Below are 19,560 nucleotides of genomic sequence, written 5' to 3' on the forward strand. Positions count from 1 at the left end.
TAAATCATGTGGAATCGTGGTCACTCAGACTCACCTTCACATCTCCAGTTGATGGTGTCGTTGCTCACACAGGTCTGACCTGCAGTGCAGTAGTTACACACCAGGGTGTGATCTTCGACTAATAAAGAAAATATTGTATAGGGGACAGTAAAAAATTACTTCGGGCAAGTAGAATTCAGACCCACTTGCCCAACCTTAGCGTTGAGCCCTGCTTAAGACATGATCATCTCATGATACAAATATGGAATAAGTCAGTCTGGAGAACTGGTCTTATAACTTTGTGCTTCAGCAGCTAAGGCCTCTGGATCTTGTTCTTAGCATTTGGCTCAATGTTGATACCACAGTGAGACGGCACAGACGGAAACAATCATATTTTCACTGCCCTTCACCCTGAAACATTCTGATAATTTCCATTGATAGGAAACATCCTGAATTAATGTGAAATGTGTAAATTTGACTGATAAATTATGTTAGCTCACTTTACCCCACTCACCCCTTTGTAGAGACATTTACCTTCACAAAAAAGACCACCGCCTTCAAGATGTCCACAGTTGTTGCTGTCTAGTCCCGGATTTGCACAGTGTGGCGATGGCTCAGTTCCTGAACACTGAGGATCATCTATCACAGTAGGGGAAACACTGTAAAACCTACATTTCTGTTCAATTGCTAGCAAAACTGCAATTTTTTCCCCACAGCTTGAGTTTGCGGCCAGACAGCTATTAGTTTTTGATTTCTTGTCTCTTGAGTAATCCGCAGTAACTCTGAGTCGAGCAGCTGATTGGCAAAAATAAAGGGCTATCTGGTGTCAAAATAAAACTGTGGAAACAATCTCAGTTTAGCATACAATTGAACCGATATTTAGGGTTTAGTCAAGCTGTGGTGATCACAGCTGGTTGCTGTGCGTGTTCTTCCTCCTCCTTCTGCCACTCCCCATGTCTGTCTCCACACCTGGTTCTCATCACTAATCAACTCACCTACATCTACTCCTGGGCTGTGTCTTGATTCAGGTATTGCATGGGTATTGCAGCCTACGAAGGCTGCATTTGAAGACCGATTGCGTCATAGCGGCGCGCAAAGGCTGTCCCGTTTGCAAGGCTCCTTGCAAGGCTCCTCATATGCGGTCGTGAAATGTAGCCTTCGTTTCACGGTTTTGAAGGCTGCATCAGATGTATCCTTCGTGGCCCAACATATCCCAAGATTCATTGCGTTTTTTTCAGAGATGGCATAAAATAAAATAAGAAATAACAAAACAGCAACGTGTTGCTCCATCTTCTTAACTTTTATCTTCCTTTCTTTTTTTCTTGTACTTTTTTTTCTTTTCGTCTGGTAGACAACTTATTTTTCTTTTTTCCTCCGTTGACAGGGCTGTCTCCGTTGGCAGCAATCAGGGTTGCTAGGCAGCACAGGAGCGGCGAGTCGTCACGCAAGGTAACGGCTTGTTACGTAAACCGGAAATGCTCGTAAACCGAGACTTGCGGAGACCGTCTCATTTAACAAGGCTCGTTGGCCTTAAAACCGGCCTTAAAATCGGCCTTCATAGGCTATAGCCTTCATAGACCGCGAGACTGCGTCCTACCAAGTGCGTGGTCTCTGAATCAAGACACAGCCCTGGTTTCCCTGCAGTCGGTGCCAGAGCGTTCCTCGCACTCAGTGGTAATTATATACGTACCTGGCTGCAAGTGTATTTGTCTACCTCGCTCTCACTCTCTCTCTCTCTCGTCTCCTGTTGTGCTTTTGATGATCACATCCTAACTTTGTTTCCTCTGCCTGCAGTTACCCGGATCTCTCACTCCAGCTCACCTGCCTCGCACTTCCCCCGGCTTCCTCATCAACCCCCAGCTTCTCCACCTCATTCAATAAACCTTTTTATTTATCCAATACTGTCTCTGCTGCTCTTGGGTCCAACCAGCGTCTAACCATAACACAAGCATTCATATATTTGGTGAAAAACTTTTTTCACCAAATATTTTTTTTAACAGCAACAGCTCTCCCATTTTCACAAGTTAACACACTTATGATGCCGAACTATCCCATACAACCAATTCAAAACATCCTCAATATCCCTTTAAACTGTTAATACTTAATTTTCACTTGGTTTAAAAAAAATGGTCTCAACAAAAAGTAATGCCTTAAATGTATATGTCCTTATCACACTGGAATAATATATAATATATATTATAGGAAACATCCTGAATTAATGTGAAATGTGTAAATTTGACTGATGCATCATTTTAGCTCACTTCACCCCACTCTCCCCTATGTATAGACATTACCTTCACAAATAACACCAGCGTCTTCCTGATGTCTACAGTTGTGTCTGCCTAGTCCCAGATGTCTACAGTCTGTTAGCGATGACTCATTTCCTGAACACTGGAGATCATCTAGCCAGATTGGTCCACTTCCCGGTCCATAAGGTGCACGTCCTAGAGCTGACCGAGCCCTGCCACAGCCAACCTGTCTACAGACCACATTGGCATCACTCTTGTCCCAGGAGTCGTAACACACTGTCCCCCACTGGCCGTCATGGAAGACTTCCACTCTGCCAGAGCAGTTACTGCTGGAGCCGACCAGCCTCACTGGAGAACCTGGTGGTGTTGTTGGTGTTGGAGCAGGTGTGGTTGTAGAAACTGATGAGCCAATTTCTGTTTGAAGTCAAAGCAAAATCTCTTTCAACTGACATTGCAACAGCAGGTTTTGATTTCACCAGCAATAAGCAAAATTATCAATTTCATCAGTTTGACAGTACTTAAAGGATAGTTCATCTTTGAAGTAGGGTTGAATGGAGTACTTAGGCATAGTTAGTCTGTTAACTTATGGAGATGGTGATCAGCACAGTCATTATAAAGAGTTTAGGGGGGAGGTTACTTTAGCAGAAGTCAGCATTGTACTGTTGCAGAGGGGGCCAGAGGAAACATTTTTTTTCACCACATATATGAATGCTAGGGGGCGCCCTTAGCTCAGTTGGGAGGGTGTCCCCCCCGGGCCTTGGCCCAGCAGAGGACTTGCCCCCTCTGCAACAGTACAATGCTGACTTCTGCTACAGCAACATCTCTCCCATTTTCACAAGTTAACACACTTACAATGCCGAAGATATCAAATTAGTGCTTTGATACTTTCTCAGGTCATATGTGATGAAAATCAACTGCACTGTGCTTACTGTAGGGGAGAACGAGCTAATGTGAGACATAGGGTAATGTGAGACACCCCCTGTATCTAGGTAACGGAACACATTTTTGGTCATGTGAGCATTATGTTTTCAAGCCTCTCTCATTTCCCCAGAGGCCTGTCTCAGTTTACCCCTAAGCTGGGGTAAAGTTAGACACAAGACAACTTTTTTTTAAACAATCATATTTTCACTGCCCTTCATCCTGAATACATTTTGATAATTTCCATTGATAGGAAACATCCTGAATTAATGTAAATGTGTAAATTTGACTGATAAATCATTTGAGCTCACTTTACCCCACTCTCCCCTATGTATAGACATTTACCTTCACAAATAACACCAGCGTCTTGATGATGTTCACAGTAGGGTGTGCCTTTTGCCAGAAGACAGTCTGTTAGTGATGACTCAGTTCCTGAACACTGAAAACTATCTAGCCAGATTGGTCCACTTCCCTGTCCATGACGTGCGCCTTGTGGAGCCTCCAGAGCCCTGCCACAGCCAACCTGTCTACAGACCACTTCAGCATCACTCAGGTCCCAGACGTTGTCACACACTGTCCCCCACTGGCCGTTATGGAAGACTTCCACTCTGCCAGAGCAGTTACTGCTGGAGTTGACCAGCCTCACTGGAGAACTTGGTGGTGTTGGAGCAGGTGGTGTTGGAACAGGTGTGGTTGTAGAAACTGATGAGCTAATTTCTGTTTGAAGTCAAAGCAATAAGAGATTTTAGTCCTTATCGATACCACTATCAATAATTTTCTATTATTTTGTTGAAAGAGAACTGGTATTATTGCTTTAATTGCCTATAAGATGATCAGAGTTCAAGATAGGACGTTAAACAGGTCATAAATCCATATTTACTATCTATTGTATATTGCTGGGAAAACAAGTGTTTCACCAAAACCATATTATTCAAGTTTCTCAAGGAAAACTAAAAAAAATTGTTGTGTTACATTTGAACACATCATGATGACCTTTTATAGACATTTGCCTAATATTACCGAGCCGACCTGAACACAACATATTTGACACCGTTAGCGACTTTTTTAAAAGCAAATTAGCTCTATATCCTTCCGATTTTAATGTGGATTTGAAAACTGGATCACTATTTTTAACTGACGGGACTTTCTCCACCGTCTGGTTGTGTGATTACTACCGCTGCTTTGAATGACTGTTGATGCGCACGGTGCCGACTCGGACTCCGAGCCCGACTGCACACCGTCTGATGCAGCAGCAGCTGACAGAGTTTTTTTAACTATACAAGACTGAGTTGGAGGAGTTTGAAGGTAAGACAGTTGAAGGTAGGCCTACAACACTTTTATATGCAGTCTATGAAGAAAAGAGCCGAATCTCCGCTCTGAACTCAAAGAAGGCTACTTGAGAGGAAAAAGTAGGTTTTTGTTGGACACAAATACAACCATTCTGTAAGATATCAAATTAGTGCTTTGATACTTTCTCAGGTCATATGTGATGAAAACCAACTGCACTGTGCTTACTGTAGGGGAGAACAAGCTAATGTGAGACATTGGGTAATGTGAGACACCCCCTGTATCTAGGTAACGGAACACATTTATGGTCATGTGAGCATTATGTTTTCAAGACCCTCCCATTTCCCCTTGGCCATGAGGGAGAGGACCTCATGGTGATGTTGTAAGCATGTTTTTTTCACAAAAAATAGTTTTTGCTTGTAAAAGTACATTTTCATGCTGTCAACTTAATCAACTGTTGTGCCAAAGCAAATTGATTAAGGTAGAAAAACTTAAATCATACAGGTTGATGAACTACCAACATAAGAAACCATGTGATGATGCTAACTGAAGAGTAGCCTGAATTGCTAAGAGACGTAGTTTTTTCTCAAATTGTGGCGGTGGGGTAAAGTGAGACAAATACTGTGGGGTAAAGTGAGACAGTGTTTGTGCCTTCTTTTAATGAATCCATTATATTTAAGGTAGCAAGGAAACTAGTTTGAATAGAGACAATGCAGGCCAGAGGCCTGTCTCAGTTTACCCCTAAACTGTCTCAGTTTACCCCTAAGCTGGGGTAAAGTGAGACACAAGACAACTTTTTTTAAACAATCATATTTTCACTGCCCTTCATCCTGAATACATTCTGATAATTTCCATTGATAGGAAACATCCTGAATTAATGGGAAATGTGTGAATTTGACTGATAAATCATTTTAGCTCAGCATTGTACTGTTGCAGAGGGAAAAAGTTTTTCCACCTCATATATAAATGCTAACCTAAAACCTAACTTTCTGTTCAATTGCAAGCTAAACTGAGATTTTTTTTCTACAGCTTGAGTTTTCAGCCAGACAGATATTAGTTTTTGTTTTCTTGTCTCTTGAGTAGGGGTGTAACAGTACACTTAAGTCAAGGTTCGGTACGTACCTCGGTTTCGAAGTCACGGTACGGTACAGTACGGTACGGTACGGTTCATAGTTAAGGGATAATGAACAGTATTAGCTGTCAGTAACTAGCTAACATACAAATAAAATGCATAACAAATAGGCTATAAAAAGAATACTGCTGCAATTCTCCAATAAATAACTTAAATAAATAATTTTATTTAAGTTATTTAACTTTTTGTTGAGACCATTAAAAAATGGCCTCAACAAAAAGTAATGCCTTAAATGTATATGTCCTTATCACACTGGAATATTATATAATATATATTATAGGAAACATCCCGAATTAATGTGAAATGTGTAATTTGACTGATAAATCATTTTAGCTCACTTCACCCCACTCTCCCCTATGTATAGACATTTACCTTCACAAATAACACCGGCGTCTTCACGATGTACACAGTTGTGTCTGCCTAGTCCCCGATGTCTACAGTATGTTAGTGATGACTCAGTTCCTGAACAATGAACATCATCTAGCCAGATTGGTCCACTTCCCTGTCCATGACGTGCTTCTTGTAGAGCATACAGAGCCCTGCCACAGCCAACCTGTCTACAGACCACTTCAGCATCACTCAGGTCCCAGTGGTCGTCACACACTGTCCCCCACTGGCCGTCATGGAGGACTTCCACTCTGCCAGAGCAGCTACTGTTGGAGCCGACCAGCCTCACTGTAGAACTTGGTGCTGTTGGAGCAGGTGAGACAATTTAAGTTTGAAGTCAAAGCAAAATCTCTTTCAACCGACATGCAAAAGCAGATTTTGATTTTACCAGCAATAAGCAAAATGATCAATTGCATCAGTTCGACAGTACTTAAGGGATAGTTAATTTTTGAAGTAGGGTTGAATGGAGTACTTTGGCATAGTTAGTCTGTTAACTTATGGAGATGGTGATCAGCACAGTCATTATAAAGAGTTTAGGGGGGAGGTTACTGTAGCAGAAGTCAGCATTGTACTGTTGCAGAGGGGGTCAGAAGAAAAATGTTTTTTCACCACGTATATAAATGCTAGGGGGCGCCCTTAGCTCACACCTTTGGGCAATCAGCCCAGGAGTGCTGCCACGCCCACATGCCAACAGAGACAGACAAGAGAAAAACACATATAGAGAAGGAGGAGAGACTGCCAAGCCGTGAGTCATGACATTTTCTTCAGTTTTTGATACTGCATTGCTGTTAAAGGCACTTTGCCTTGGGAGGGCGTCCCCCCCGGGCCTTGGCCCAGCAGAGGACCCGGGTTCGATTCCAGCCCGCGGTTGTTCTCTGCATGTCACTCCCCTCTGCCCCATTTCACCTCTGTCTCTTCTATCAATAAAGCATAAAAATGCCCCAAAAAATATCTTAAAAAAACAAACATATATAAATGCTAACCTAAAACCTAAATTTCTGTTCAATTGCAAGCTAAACTGAGATTTTTTTCCTACAGCTTGAGTTTGCAGCCAGACAAATTTTAGTTTTTGTTTTCTTGTCTCTTGAGTAATCCGCAGTAGCTCTGAGTCGAGCAGCTGGAAAAAAAGCAAAAATAAAAGGCTATCTGGTTTCAAAATAAAGCTGTGGAAACAATCTCAGTTTAGCATACAATTGAACCGATATTTAGGTTTTAGGCAAGCATTCATATATTTGGTGGAAAAACAGTTTTTTTCTGCAACAGTACAATGCTGACTTCTGCTACAGCAACATCTCTCCCATTTTCACAAGTTAACACACTTACAATGCCGAAGATATCAAATTAGTGCTTTGATACTTTCTCAGGTCATATGTGATGAAAATCAACTGCACTGTGCTTACTGTAGGGCCATTGCTTAAATAAGACATTGTTCTTAGCAATTTTTGCCTGTTTAAATAAAGGTTGATGATGATGATGATGATGATAGGGGAGATTGAGCTAATGTGAGGCATAGGGTAATATGAGACACCCCCTGTATCTAGGTAACGGAACACATTTTTGGTCATGTGAGCATTATGTTTTCAAGCGCCTCTCATTTCCCCTTGGCCATGAGGGAGATGACCTCATTGTGCTGTTGTAAGAATGTTTTTTTCACAAAAAAATGTTTTTGCTTGTAAAAGTACATTTTCTTGCTGTCAACTTAATCAACTGTTGTGCCAAAGCAAATTAATTCAGGTAGAAAAACTTAAATCATACATGTTGATGAACTACCAACATATGAAACCATGTGATGATGCTAACTGAAAATTAGCCTGAATTGCTAAGAGAGGTAGTTTTTTCTCAAATTGTGGCGGTGGGGTGAAGTGAGACAAATGCTGTGGGGTAAAGTGAGACAGTGTTTGTGCCTTCTTTTAATGAATCCATTATATTTAAGGTAGCAAGGAGACTAGTTTGAATAGAGACAATGCAGGCCGGAGGCCTGTCTCAGTTTACCCCTAAGCTGGGGTAAAGTGAGACACAAGACATTTTTTTCACTGCCCTTCACCCTGAATACATTCTGATCATTTCCATTGATAGGAAACATCCTGAATTAATGGGAAATCTGTACATTTCACTGTTAAATAATTTTAGCTCACTTCACCCCACTCTCCCCTATGTATAGACATTTACCTTCACAAATAACACCAGCGTCTTCCTCATGTCCACAGGTCTGTGTGTTGCCTAGTCCCGGATGTGCACAGTCTGTTAGCGATGACTCATTTCCTGAACAATAAAGATCAGCTAGCCAGATATGTCCATTTCCCTGTCCAAAGTGTGCACGTCCATGAGCCTCCAGAGCCCTGCCACAGCCAACCTGTCTACAGACCACTTCAGCCTCACTCTTGTCCAAGCCGCGGTCACACACTGTCCCCCACTGGCCGTTATGGAAGACTTCCACTCTGCCAGAGCAGCTACTGCCGGAGCCGATCAGCCTCACTGACAAACTTGGTGTTGGAGCAGGTGAGCTAATTTCTGTTAGAAGTCAAAGCAAAATCTCTTTCAACCGTCATGCAAAAGCAGGTTTTATACAAATATTTTAAATGGTTAATTAAATATACACAAAACTCTTTGTGTGTCAAAACCATCAAGGTAAATCATGTGGAATGGTGGATGTTTCACTCAGACTCACCTTCACACCTCCAGTTGATCTTGTCATCGCTCACACAGGTCTGAGCTTCAGTGCAGTTATTACACACCAGGGTGTTGACATCTGATGAGGAGTACACAACAAATGAGTCCACAAGAAAATCTGATGGAAATACGGACACCCGCCTCCAAGTGAGTTTGTCAATTGAGCGATCCCAGACCTTATGTACAAATGAAATGAAGTATGATGGTCTGGTAGGACCAGGCTAGAATCTGATGGTACCAAAGGTCTGAATTATCCTTAAAGATCTCCTATTATGCTACTTTTCTGGTCTTAATTTCTTGTTAAAAACTGCTATAGAGCAACCTGACACGAATCACATCACAAAAAACCATGTAGATTTTCGCGACACTCTTCTGCTTACCCGAGCGAGCACAGCAGTCTGTCTCTACTAGGGCTGGGTATCATCAAGGACTTCGCGATACGATACGTATCACGATACAATGGTCACGATACGATATATCACGATATATTGCGTATCTTGATATCATGATATATTGCGATATTCCATAAACAAGTTGCCTTGTCAAACATAACAGCACAATATACCGTAAATTCCGCACTATAAGGCGCACTGGACTATAAGCCGCAGGTGTTGTAATGTTTAATTAACATATGTAAGAGTTTGTGCACAGAGGGATTGTCGGGAAAGAGATGGCTGCTTGAGGAAGCTCCCATTTATTAAAATTTCAATAAACAAGTTGCATATTTGCATAACGTATTCAAGAAAAAAAGCATGGGCTGTAGTTGTAACAAAAAAAATAGCCTAAGTCACTATTTAAAATAAGAAGGGCAGCAGCTAATATAAAATGATTGTCCTACAATTGAAATATATATAAATAACTCACCAAAGCAGTAGACTTAGTAGTTGTATATCCAACCGCGTAAAGCTCACTCCGTGTCCGTGAATAATTACCGCGACTAATTCCTCATTAACGGAACGTTACACCGGTCGGTTTTTGAATCTCATCCCCATATTCCCAAGGCTTCTTAACTGTTGTTGGCGAAAGGAGAGACCATGTTCAGCTCCGCGGTGCCGTGGAGACCACAGGCTGTGCTGCGGTGGTACGGAGGTGGCAGTTTTTTGCAGTTGCTGTTTGACTCAACTAGGGATCGACCGATATGGTTTTTTCAGGGCCGATACCGATTATCGGTAGTCAAGGGGGCCGATAACCGATATTTGGAGCCGATATTAATTTGCAGAAAAAGGGAAAATATTGGCGTAAAAATTTTTAATAATACAAACTAGTGTACATTTCACTTGGTCTCATTTTACGTTGTTTTTTTTAAAAACCTCCACGCCGCACTTTGCTGTGTAGTATTAGCTGCCATCGCAAATCAAAAGACACTAAAAAAAAATATATATATTTTCCTCATCCACCAATCGAGTTCATTTGAAACGAGGAGTCGATTACTAACACCCATCCCTAGTAGCTACAGAACATATACTGTGCTGTGTAATAACAGGGTCGAAAAATGGGGAAAAAGTCGCCGCTATAGTCCGAAAAGTACGGTAGTGATAATTGCACAGACACATGAAGTCAAAACTATTTCATTCACAACTTTCTTTACTATTTTTCTTCCTTTTTTTTTGGTTTTGGCAAATTATCAAACACTGCTGCACCTGCCATAACATCAAAATAACAAATCCAATTCACTCTTGTACTAACTGTACAGGACAGAATGAAAATGAAAACACATCAGTGTGCTTTTGTGACACAGTGAATCTTAAGTATTCTTATAAACAAAACTGATCTAACTTCAATAGTCAGTATCATAGAGGCTCAGGCCTGACAGCAGACATGGGTTTGAATCTGACCCGTGATTGTTCTCTGCATTTCATTCCCTCTCTGCCCCATTTCATATATGTATCTCTGCACTGTCAATAAAGCCTTGAAAAGCAAAAAAATTAAATAAAAAAAAATCATAAAAAAAACAATAAAAAAAAAAAATGTTGATATAAAAATCGATACTGATATCGCGAAACTAAGTATCGCGATATATCGATATTTCGATTTTTTGACACAGCCCTAGTCTCTACACACGGCTCTGTGCTTCTCCGCCTCTCCCCCCTCCCTCCTGCAAACCCCGCTCCATTGTGATTGGCTACCTTCCTTCCGGAACAATTTCAGTGGCGGGAGGCGCGAGGCAGACTTGAGCAGGAAGCTGGCAGCATTAACATACATGTAAACATCCGGCATCGTGATCTCATTCTACCAGGAAATTTGAACAAGTGAATTCTCCACTGGCTTGCCCTAGTGTTTAGTGCTCTGCACAACAAGCCCAAACGGCCAGCAGGGAATACGTCGAAATACATGTACGTAATTATTTGATAAGCTAGTATGGTTAAGCATGACTATAAATCATTATAACAACGTTTATAGGTGATAAAAGTCAAAACTAATCAAAGGGTCTCTTTAAGACATGAACATCTCCTGATGCAATAAGGATTCCACTCACTGTCAGTCTGAAGAACTTGACCTATAAGTTTGTGCTTAAGCAGCTGAAGCCTCTAGATCTTGATCTTAGCATTTTGCTCAACGTTGATACCACAGTGTGACGCATAGAAGGAACTTGTTGCTTACCTGCACAGTATGTTTGACAGAAGCCAGTGAGCTTTATGAACTTGTAGACGTAGTAGTTTCTTGGGCAGACTTTCACATGGATTGGGTTGGTCTCGTAGAAGCAGCATTTAGTAGTATAAGGGCGAGCACCCGACGCGCTGCCACAAACCTGGGCCTCTATGATGCCTTCAGAGGGCAGCGGGTGGGGCGTCTTCAGCCATAGTGTACCACCAGAAGCTCCACACGTGACAAACTCAGTGCATCTCTCTGGCATCTGAACGCTGCTGTTACCGAGGAACAGACGGTACCAACCCTGCCAGACCGGGCCACCCATCTCTGATTGGTCGCAGTGACTTCTCTCCCTGTTGTCTGTGGCTCTCCAGGCGTCGTCTATCGGCGTGTAGTGATCACACGGGTCCATGCAGTGAGATGTGCCGTCCACCAGGAGGCAGTCCTGACCAGAAGGGCACTGTGTGCCACCGCAGGAAAACGTCACGGACCTGGCATGGGCCGGTTGTAAATACACCTACATGGAGAAATCCAAAGGAGTCAAAAACAGATATTCGGAGCTATGCTCTAGTTCTTTTTACATAATAAGCATTTTGAAACAATCACGGCAGTTCTGTGCCCAGACATTATATAAAAACAATGACGGTTGCCATGGAGTTTGATATGGCCACTCCCGCACAGTCCTGTCAAACAGTCTAGACAGTAAATTCGCTAGTGTTAAAAAGGCATTGTCAATATATATGGCAGTGTTTCCCGCAGGATTTTTTTCAGCAGCGGTGCTGTGGTCCCCGAACGGGGCATGTCCCCCCCGGCCAAATTTTTTTTGTACCCTTTACATTGGAATACACAAATCTGGTGCACTTTGAGACGAGAATATGCACTTAAATCCTATTCAAACAGTCCTGTGTATTACTGTAGATAGGATTATTGGTGTTGTAACTTTGCCCTTTGTGTCTTCATTTACAGATTTTGAAATTTTTGTATAGAAATTAATATTTAAACAAAAAATGCCACAACGCATAAATAATTTGCACAATTTATTTACAGATTTTTTCCTAATGCTTAAATACTAAAAGTGGTTGCTATGTCCAAAGCATCACAACCTCTGACTTTTGTAACCATGCCCTAAACAAAAGCACCAACCCTATTAAGTGCTTTGCACTGTGTTTGAAATTCTCCAACACACTTCTTTCAAAACACTACACACTGTTTTCTACATAAGACACATTGTTCAAAAATGAAATCTCCTGCAAAAATGGGCAAAATATAACTTTTTAAATTACAAACTACAACTAAAATTTGAAAAGAACACAGACTCACACACATGAAAAATAAAGCTAATTGAATACCAATCAGTGTGAGCCTTAGCACTACAAATAGACCTCAGGTGAGCTGAGCTCCTTTGTGAGACATTGAGAGTCAGGGGAAGAGGAGGAGAGAGAGTTGCAGGAGGATGAGGACAAAGAAGACAACAGACGGAGAACTGTGAAGTTTTTGCTCATCCACAAAGGCTACATCCAGCCTGGGAGCATTTAATTCTCCTGGGCTTTTTACAGTTTTTTCCGATTGCTAACCCACAGTGGGCACAACTGTAGCTCAATGTGCAAAACTCTAACTACAGTCTGCACTACCAACAGTCACTGGAGCTGAACAGTTCACTTCACCTGCAAAATAGCCTCAGTGCAGCAAACACTATGAATTGTCCTCACTGAGATAACACACACTGTCACTCAGAACCTGCTCAGAGTACAAACACTAGCATCAAACCCCAATACATACATTACAAACTTTTAATCTTTACAGTTTGAATAATTTGAGTTATTTCACACAAATTACTTAATATTTTATTTGATGAAAGGGTGAAATTCTTTCACATGAAATTGTTTATTTTATAACATACCAGTTTTTTTAGGAAAACAAAAAGAAATTAAAATCAAAAGTTTGCTTAGATACACATTTTGTATATTTTATTGAAAACATTTCCAAATGTAGTATTTATGTGTAAATATTCTATAATTGTAATGCAGAAATCAATTCCTGTAATGTTGTCATTTACTGTAAGGGTGCAACTCTAAGCTGTTTGTTTGCTGGAAAATTCGTATTACAGATGTAACTTTAGATTTTTGCAGATTGGGTTGCACTCTCAACCCTGCCTCTCTCAATGAGAGACCATGATTTACAACAGGGTTACTGTATTTCATCAGACATTACAGCTCTATGTCTTCCTCCACACATCCACACTCTCACTGCCACTCTTCTCCCTCCAACAACCTGTCTTCATTGGTCCATTTCCCAAAAAATATATATTTTTGAGCTTTCCCTTTATACTGTATATGTTCACTAACAAGTCTAAAACAAGATATCTTATAGTCTGCAGTGTTTGAAACTGCACTAGGCATTCATTCTGTTTTGAATGTGTGGTTTATAGTTGTGGCAGTAGTGTGTTAGTGTTTGAAAAAAAGCGAAGGAAATCCACAGTGTTGTGCAGGCTGTGGTTAAGCCATGAGATAAGTGTGTAGAGTTTTGAAAATTGTGTTTAATCAATGAAAAATGAGCTACAGTTTGGTCCGAATGAACCGCTGCACTGCTTACTGTTGTTAGAGTTTTGCACTTGTCGTTCCAGTTGTGCCCACTGTGGTTTAGCAATCGAAAAAAACTGTAAAGAAGAGCTCCAGGGCTCTTCTGTAAGGGAATTTGGTGGTGGGGGGGCCATTGATGCTGACTCTCAAACAACCCTTGCTCCACTCCTTGCTCCTCTCCTTGTTCTTCTCCTTGCTCCTCTCCTTGTTCAGGATCTACCACTGCACCCTCTCTCTCTTGTTCTCCTTGCTTCTCTCTCACTTCTCTTTCCTCCCTTACTTGGTCTACCTGTATTTTCTGTAATAAACTTGAGCACTTAAACAACAAGTAAGAAATGCTAGAAATCTTATTTGTTTCCTTCAAATTACCCTATATACATGTATTTGTAATGTTCAAATAATATCACCTTGCATTATGCATTCAAATCCAAAAGACAATTCTCATTAGCTTGAAAGTTTGCTTCCCTAATTTGCTTTACTAACCTCAGCTCCTCCATAGTCCCCGTCTGCCTTTCTTTTTCACCCAGCTTTATAGACTCATCTGCAAATGTAATATATATTATTTAACTATGTATATACATTGTGCACAGTGCATCCCTCAAGAGCTTGTACCAGCCCTTTAACCTCTGAGCCCTAAGCCATTTTTGAGATGTTTTGGTTCGCCTGGATTTTTTTTATTTATTTTATTTATTTGTTTGTTTATTTGACAGGGACAGTGCATATTAATAAACATTTCTGTAAATATGCCAGATTTAGCCAGAAGGCTAGTTTCCATCTGCAGTCCTTGGCCAGATGTAACAATAGGCTCCCTAAAAAGCAAATAAGCAAATAACAGAAAGAGTTAAAAAAAATAAAAAAATAAAATAACATATAAAATTTATTTTCTTATTAAGATTGCATTCATCACCCCTATAATGCATGGCTGTAAAGCTATCATTTATTTCGGTCACAACCTGGACTATCAGAATATGTGTGCTGCAGTGATGTCGTTTGAATGTAGGAAATTATCAATTAGACAGTAAAAAAGCAAAAAATATCTCACAATTATTTATTGATATGACACAAAAAGGCAAATTGATTAAGCTTGTTATTGCTTAAAACACTTATTCTTAGTCTTGGGAGTCACAAAGTGATGAGAGAATTATTAAATAAATATAAGTTATACATAATAGAAACTATTCATGCTCTTTTAAAAAGTCCATAGGCTTTTTCTCTTTCCCTGCATTTATGCTAATGACCACATGCTACAGGCGATTAGCATAAATCCCTAACTAAAATACGCGATGAAAACGGATTTTATATGGCAATAAAGAACAACATCGGATCTAACCGTATGGATTAATTTTTCAAAGTTCCCGAAAATACCTAGGCTACAAGCTCCTGACTGGATATAAGCTCCTGTAAGGCTATGAGCAGTGTTGCCACAGTTACTTTGAAAAAGTAATCTGATTACTGATTACTAGTTACTCCTTGAAATAGTAACTTAGTTACTTTACTGATTACTTGATGTTAAAAGTAACTAAGTTAGATTACAAGTTACTTTAAACGTTACTTTACAGGTTTTGAAACCCATATATCTCAATTTAAAATATGCACATATTAAGAATCATTGAAAATATATAAAATAAAGCTTGTAGGCTAGTAGCCTATAGGCATACTGTTTTCAAAATAATAAAAATTCTGGTTTGAAAAATGTAATAAAAAAAAAAAAATCCCCCATGACAATAAATGCATTCCTCCAAAGTGCAAAGACAGTAGCAGTGTCTTTAAACTTAATGTGCTTGGCCCTTCACTCTCATGCATTAATTTGACTTTTCTCTGCGATGTCTCATGTGTTGATAGACTGGGTGTGTGCGGCCACCAGTCGCCACGTGACTATACGTTTCCAAGTTTTAAACACTTCTATCTCTTCAACGTCACCGTACCCGAATCCTAAATATCCCCATAGTAGACGCTATATTTCATGGGGGGGGAAACGTTTGTTTTGCGCCACAGTTCATCTTAGACTCGGCCGTAATGCTACACACACACACACACACAGACACACACACACACGCTGCATGTCAGAGACGAGGGGCGCTACCAAAAAGACGAGAGGAGCGGTTGGAGCAGTTGGAGCGTTTAGAGACACATGCGCGCACATTTATTTACATTAAATCGCAATCGCAGTCATTTGTGCAGTTGTGTAAAATGTTTCACTAAGGAAAATGACAGAAAAAGTAACGCACAGTGACTTTGATGAGTAACTTTAATCTGATTACTGGTTTGGAGATAGTAACGCGTTAGATTACTCGTTACTGAAAAAAGAGGTCCGATGCCGGTAACGCGTTACTAAGTAACGCGTAACGCGTCGGTAACGCGTCGGTAACGCGTTACTAAGTAACCGACATCACTGGCTATGAGTGATCCAAAAAGAGCGACAACACACGCACACACACGCGCACACACACACACACACAATGCAGTCTACTAGAGGAAAAACGGCACGGAGGTTACGGTTTATAGCCTAGATAAAATAAAATAAAATTACAATAGGGCTCAGAGGGTTTTTAACACTGGTGGTCTCTCTCTGTCTCTCTCTCTCTTTCCTTCTTTCTTCGCTCTTCCGCTTCACTCGCTGCTAGAATCAATGTAACTTTGCAACCGTGTAGGCTACTACTTCCAACAACTGCCACACTCGCTGTTAGGTTATTTTTCTAAAACAAAAAAAACTGCGGAGGAGAAGGATTTTTATAGCAGCGGCGGAGAAAATCCAGCATCGGCGGCGCGCCGCTGCTGAATGAACGTGGGGGAAACACTGTATGGACTCTGTCAGAGTAAATATAACAACGCTGAGAGTAACTTCAACACGCCTAGAGTAAGATATCACCCAGTGTAAGTGTAACATTTCAGAGTTAAAATGTACAGTGTAAAATGTACAGTGTTAAGGCACATGCACTCTTTCAGAGTTATTTGAACTACAGCAAGAGTAGTGACAACTGATTGAAGGCAGGTGTTCCTTAGAAATAACTCTGAAGCCTCCTCTGGAAAGCTTCGCCCCCATCTCAGTATTCCTTACTCAGGACTATGGATCTAAAGAATGGATGGGAGTGTGACGGCCACAGGGTTGCCTCTGTGTTGTGTTGTGTTGTTGCTGTTGGTGTGTTTCAGGCTTCTCAGCTTTCAGAAGTAGACACAGAGATCGAACACAGACTTACTGATGTAAAAATGGAAAAGACGGCCCATCTTCCCACAATGCCTTGCTAGTTTAGACAATAAGTGAGGGGGCTGTTCATTTCATAGAGAACCTGTATTCTCTGGCCACGATTTAGTGATGCCTGCATTGTTTAATGTTTAAATAGTCAACGGTGAGTGGCAGAGCCGGCCCAAGCCTTCAGGGGGCCCTAAGCGAAATATGATTAGGGGGGCCCCTCTCCAATGTTAGTGCTGCTGAAACTATAGATCTTTGTTAAGTATCATTCACACACCCAGTGTTTTCTGCTAGTGCCTCCACTGTGCGGCTGTGCGAAAATATTTGACAGGCGAGATTCAGACCCTCCTAGGGGGGTCCGGGGGTATGCCAGAAAAGGAACCCAATAACGAAATAAATTGTCAAGCTGTATCCTCACTGACACCCCAGAGAAGGAAAGAATAGAGCAGGAAAAGGCAGCTAGCATGCAAAGGAATAAAGGGCAATAAAATCAAAACAACCCAGTGCATCCCAAACTAGACAAGCTGCCAAGGCTACTGTAAGTTATATAGGCCTATTTGTCAACTTGACAATGCAATTGCATTTTCAAATTTAGTTCTACTTTCTTTCCTTCTTTTCAAGATTATTCCCATTAAGATAACATTGTGACAAACAACCCCATATTGTATGACAACCGACCCCTTGATGGGGTTGATTGTCACAATGTGTTAGGGTGTCTTTGATGATTAATTTCTTCTTTATTACAATAAGATAGAAAAATTGAGGGGTTCACATTTCAAGCCAGCACTTTAAGCTTCAATGCAATGTAGGAATGACTATCGAAAGATGTTTAGGTGATGAGCAATTCTCAGCAGAGTAAAAAGTGTGCCTACTTACCCCGTTCTCCCCAATATATATTAATATAAAATAAAATATTATGGAGGGTCCTCTGGGTTGGGCTTGGAGCTCTTTTTCTTTTACGGGACATATTTCTCTGTAATATAGTGAATGCATTTAAATGCAGTGTGAGGAACTAAGCAGAAGAACTCTCTGGTCCAGCTACTTTATCTTTTTTTCCACAGACAAGGCTGAAATAGGCTATAGACTATACACAATGCATGGGCAACTGAGGGCAGCCCCATTTCCAATTGTTTTTAAATAAACTCAATACACTGTGCATGGATGTGAACGTGACATGATCAGATAATTTCGGATTTCCTCCCAGATGAACTGATTACATTTTTAGGCTATTAATTATCTAGACCAAAACATTTTATTCCTTTTTTTGTATGATCACTCACATTTGCACAATATGATGTTAATATCAAACACACAAACTAAAAAAAAATAAAAAAAAAAAATTTCTTTTTTTTTTTTTTTGTTGGAGGGGGCCCCCCAGGCAGTCGGGGGCCCTAAGCGGCCGCTTAGTTCGCTTATGCCTCGGGCCGGCTCTGGTGAGTGGTAGCAGGTACAGTCCTGGACAAAAGTCTTGTCGCTTATCCATTTTGTAGAAACAACAGCTTATAACCTGACTTTTAATTAATCCATTGGTTTTAGAAATGGCTCATATGAAAGATAAAACCCTCCAGAATTATGTTTAATAAACTAAAATAAATTTGCTTCACTGAAGAAATATTGATAATTTAATGAACACAGAAAGGTCAGATGTTGGCAGGACAAAAGTCTTGTCGCCTACAGAGAGTAATGTGAAAATTTAACAAATAATTGACTCTCCGTAGGGCGGGAACATATGTTATCTGGAATAGAGATAAAATGGACTCTTTAAGTGTTGGATTTACACTGTCAATTTTACTGTGTAGACAGTAAAAATTCTCTTTTTTAAAGTATGTTTTATATCATTTATGAACATTTATTTTCAAGCAGATTTTTGTAAAAGCTTACTGATACACCCAATTTGCTCTAAATATCTTTATGTACCCCAATATAGGTAAACCATGGTTACGTCATTGTTAAATGTGTCTGCTTTCTACCGTTCTGTATACTATTTATTTTCTAAAATACATTCATTAACCCTTCTAATGTGAAAGTTGCTCACACTTTTTTGTATACAACATAGCCCAAAATACCTCAAAAACAATTCTCATCCAATTGGTTTTTAACCTCATAACTAACTTATTATGATATCATATCCATGCATGTACATATTGTTTTAAATGTAATTTGTATTGTCCCATGGACCTCCCATCTTGAAATATACCACTTGTTTTCAATTTAAAAAATGTTTGTGCACTCATTGTATTTCCTATAGTGAAGAGAATAAGAACTATGTTATCTGACTATCAAAGAATAAAATTAGAACACACTTTCAAGAATAAACTAGAAAAAGCATTTCCAGAAGAAAATGTGTGTGAATGCTGGAGGCTGAAACTGGATAGCTGAAGGAGTATCTATTTTTGAAAAAGTTTGAAAATGTAAAATGAAAAAAATTATGCTGAATAGGAGCTACAACATAGTGCTAGAAATGCAGAAATGCCAAATCAAATCAAATCAAATCTATTTTTATTTATATTGCGCTTTTCATACAGAAGTAGCTCAAAGTGCGTTGCAGAGATTAAAAACAACAACAATGTAATAGAAAAA

The 19,560-nt window shown here is 40.2% G+C and overlaps 1 protein-coding gene across 9 annotated transcripts in view; it reads right to left on the reverse strand.

Moving 5' to 3' along the window:
* The window catches only part of LOC307256516 (scavenger receptor cysteine-rich domain-containing protein DMBT1-like), a 394,296-nt gene that overhangs the window by 8,951 nt on the left and 365,785 nt on the right, over positions 1-19,560 (reverse strand). For 7 of the 9 annotated variants that reach the window (XM_080035517.1, XM_080035516.1, XM_080035519.1 and 4 more), the window contains 7 exons: positions 8,621-8,701; positions 8,122-8,463; positions 5,938-6,255; positions 3,492-3,863; positions 2,274-2,642; positions 514-618; positions 35-118 (listed from right to left, as the gene is read on the reverse strand). In XM_080035517.1, coding sequence (XP_079891643.1) covers positions 35-118; positions 514-618; positions 2,274-2,642; positions 3,492-3,863; positions 5,938-6,255; positions 8,122-8,463; positions 8,621-8,701 — 1,671 coding nt within the window. The remainder of the gene's footprint in view (positions 1-34; positions 119-513; positions 619-2,273; positions 2,643-3,491; positions 3,864-5,937; positions 6,256-8,121; positions 8,464-8,620; positions 8,702-19,560) is intronic. The other 2 variants (XM_080035513.1, XM_080035510.1) reach the window with 2 other exon arrangements.

The sequence above is a fragment of the Ammodytes marinus genome (genome assembly GCF_949987685.1).
Source record: "Ammodytes marinus genome assembly, chromosome: 10".
Classification (NCBI taxonomy): Eukaryota; Metazoa; Chordata; class Actinopteri; order Uranoscopiformes; family Ammodytidae; genus Ammodytes; species Ammodytes marinus.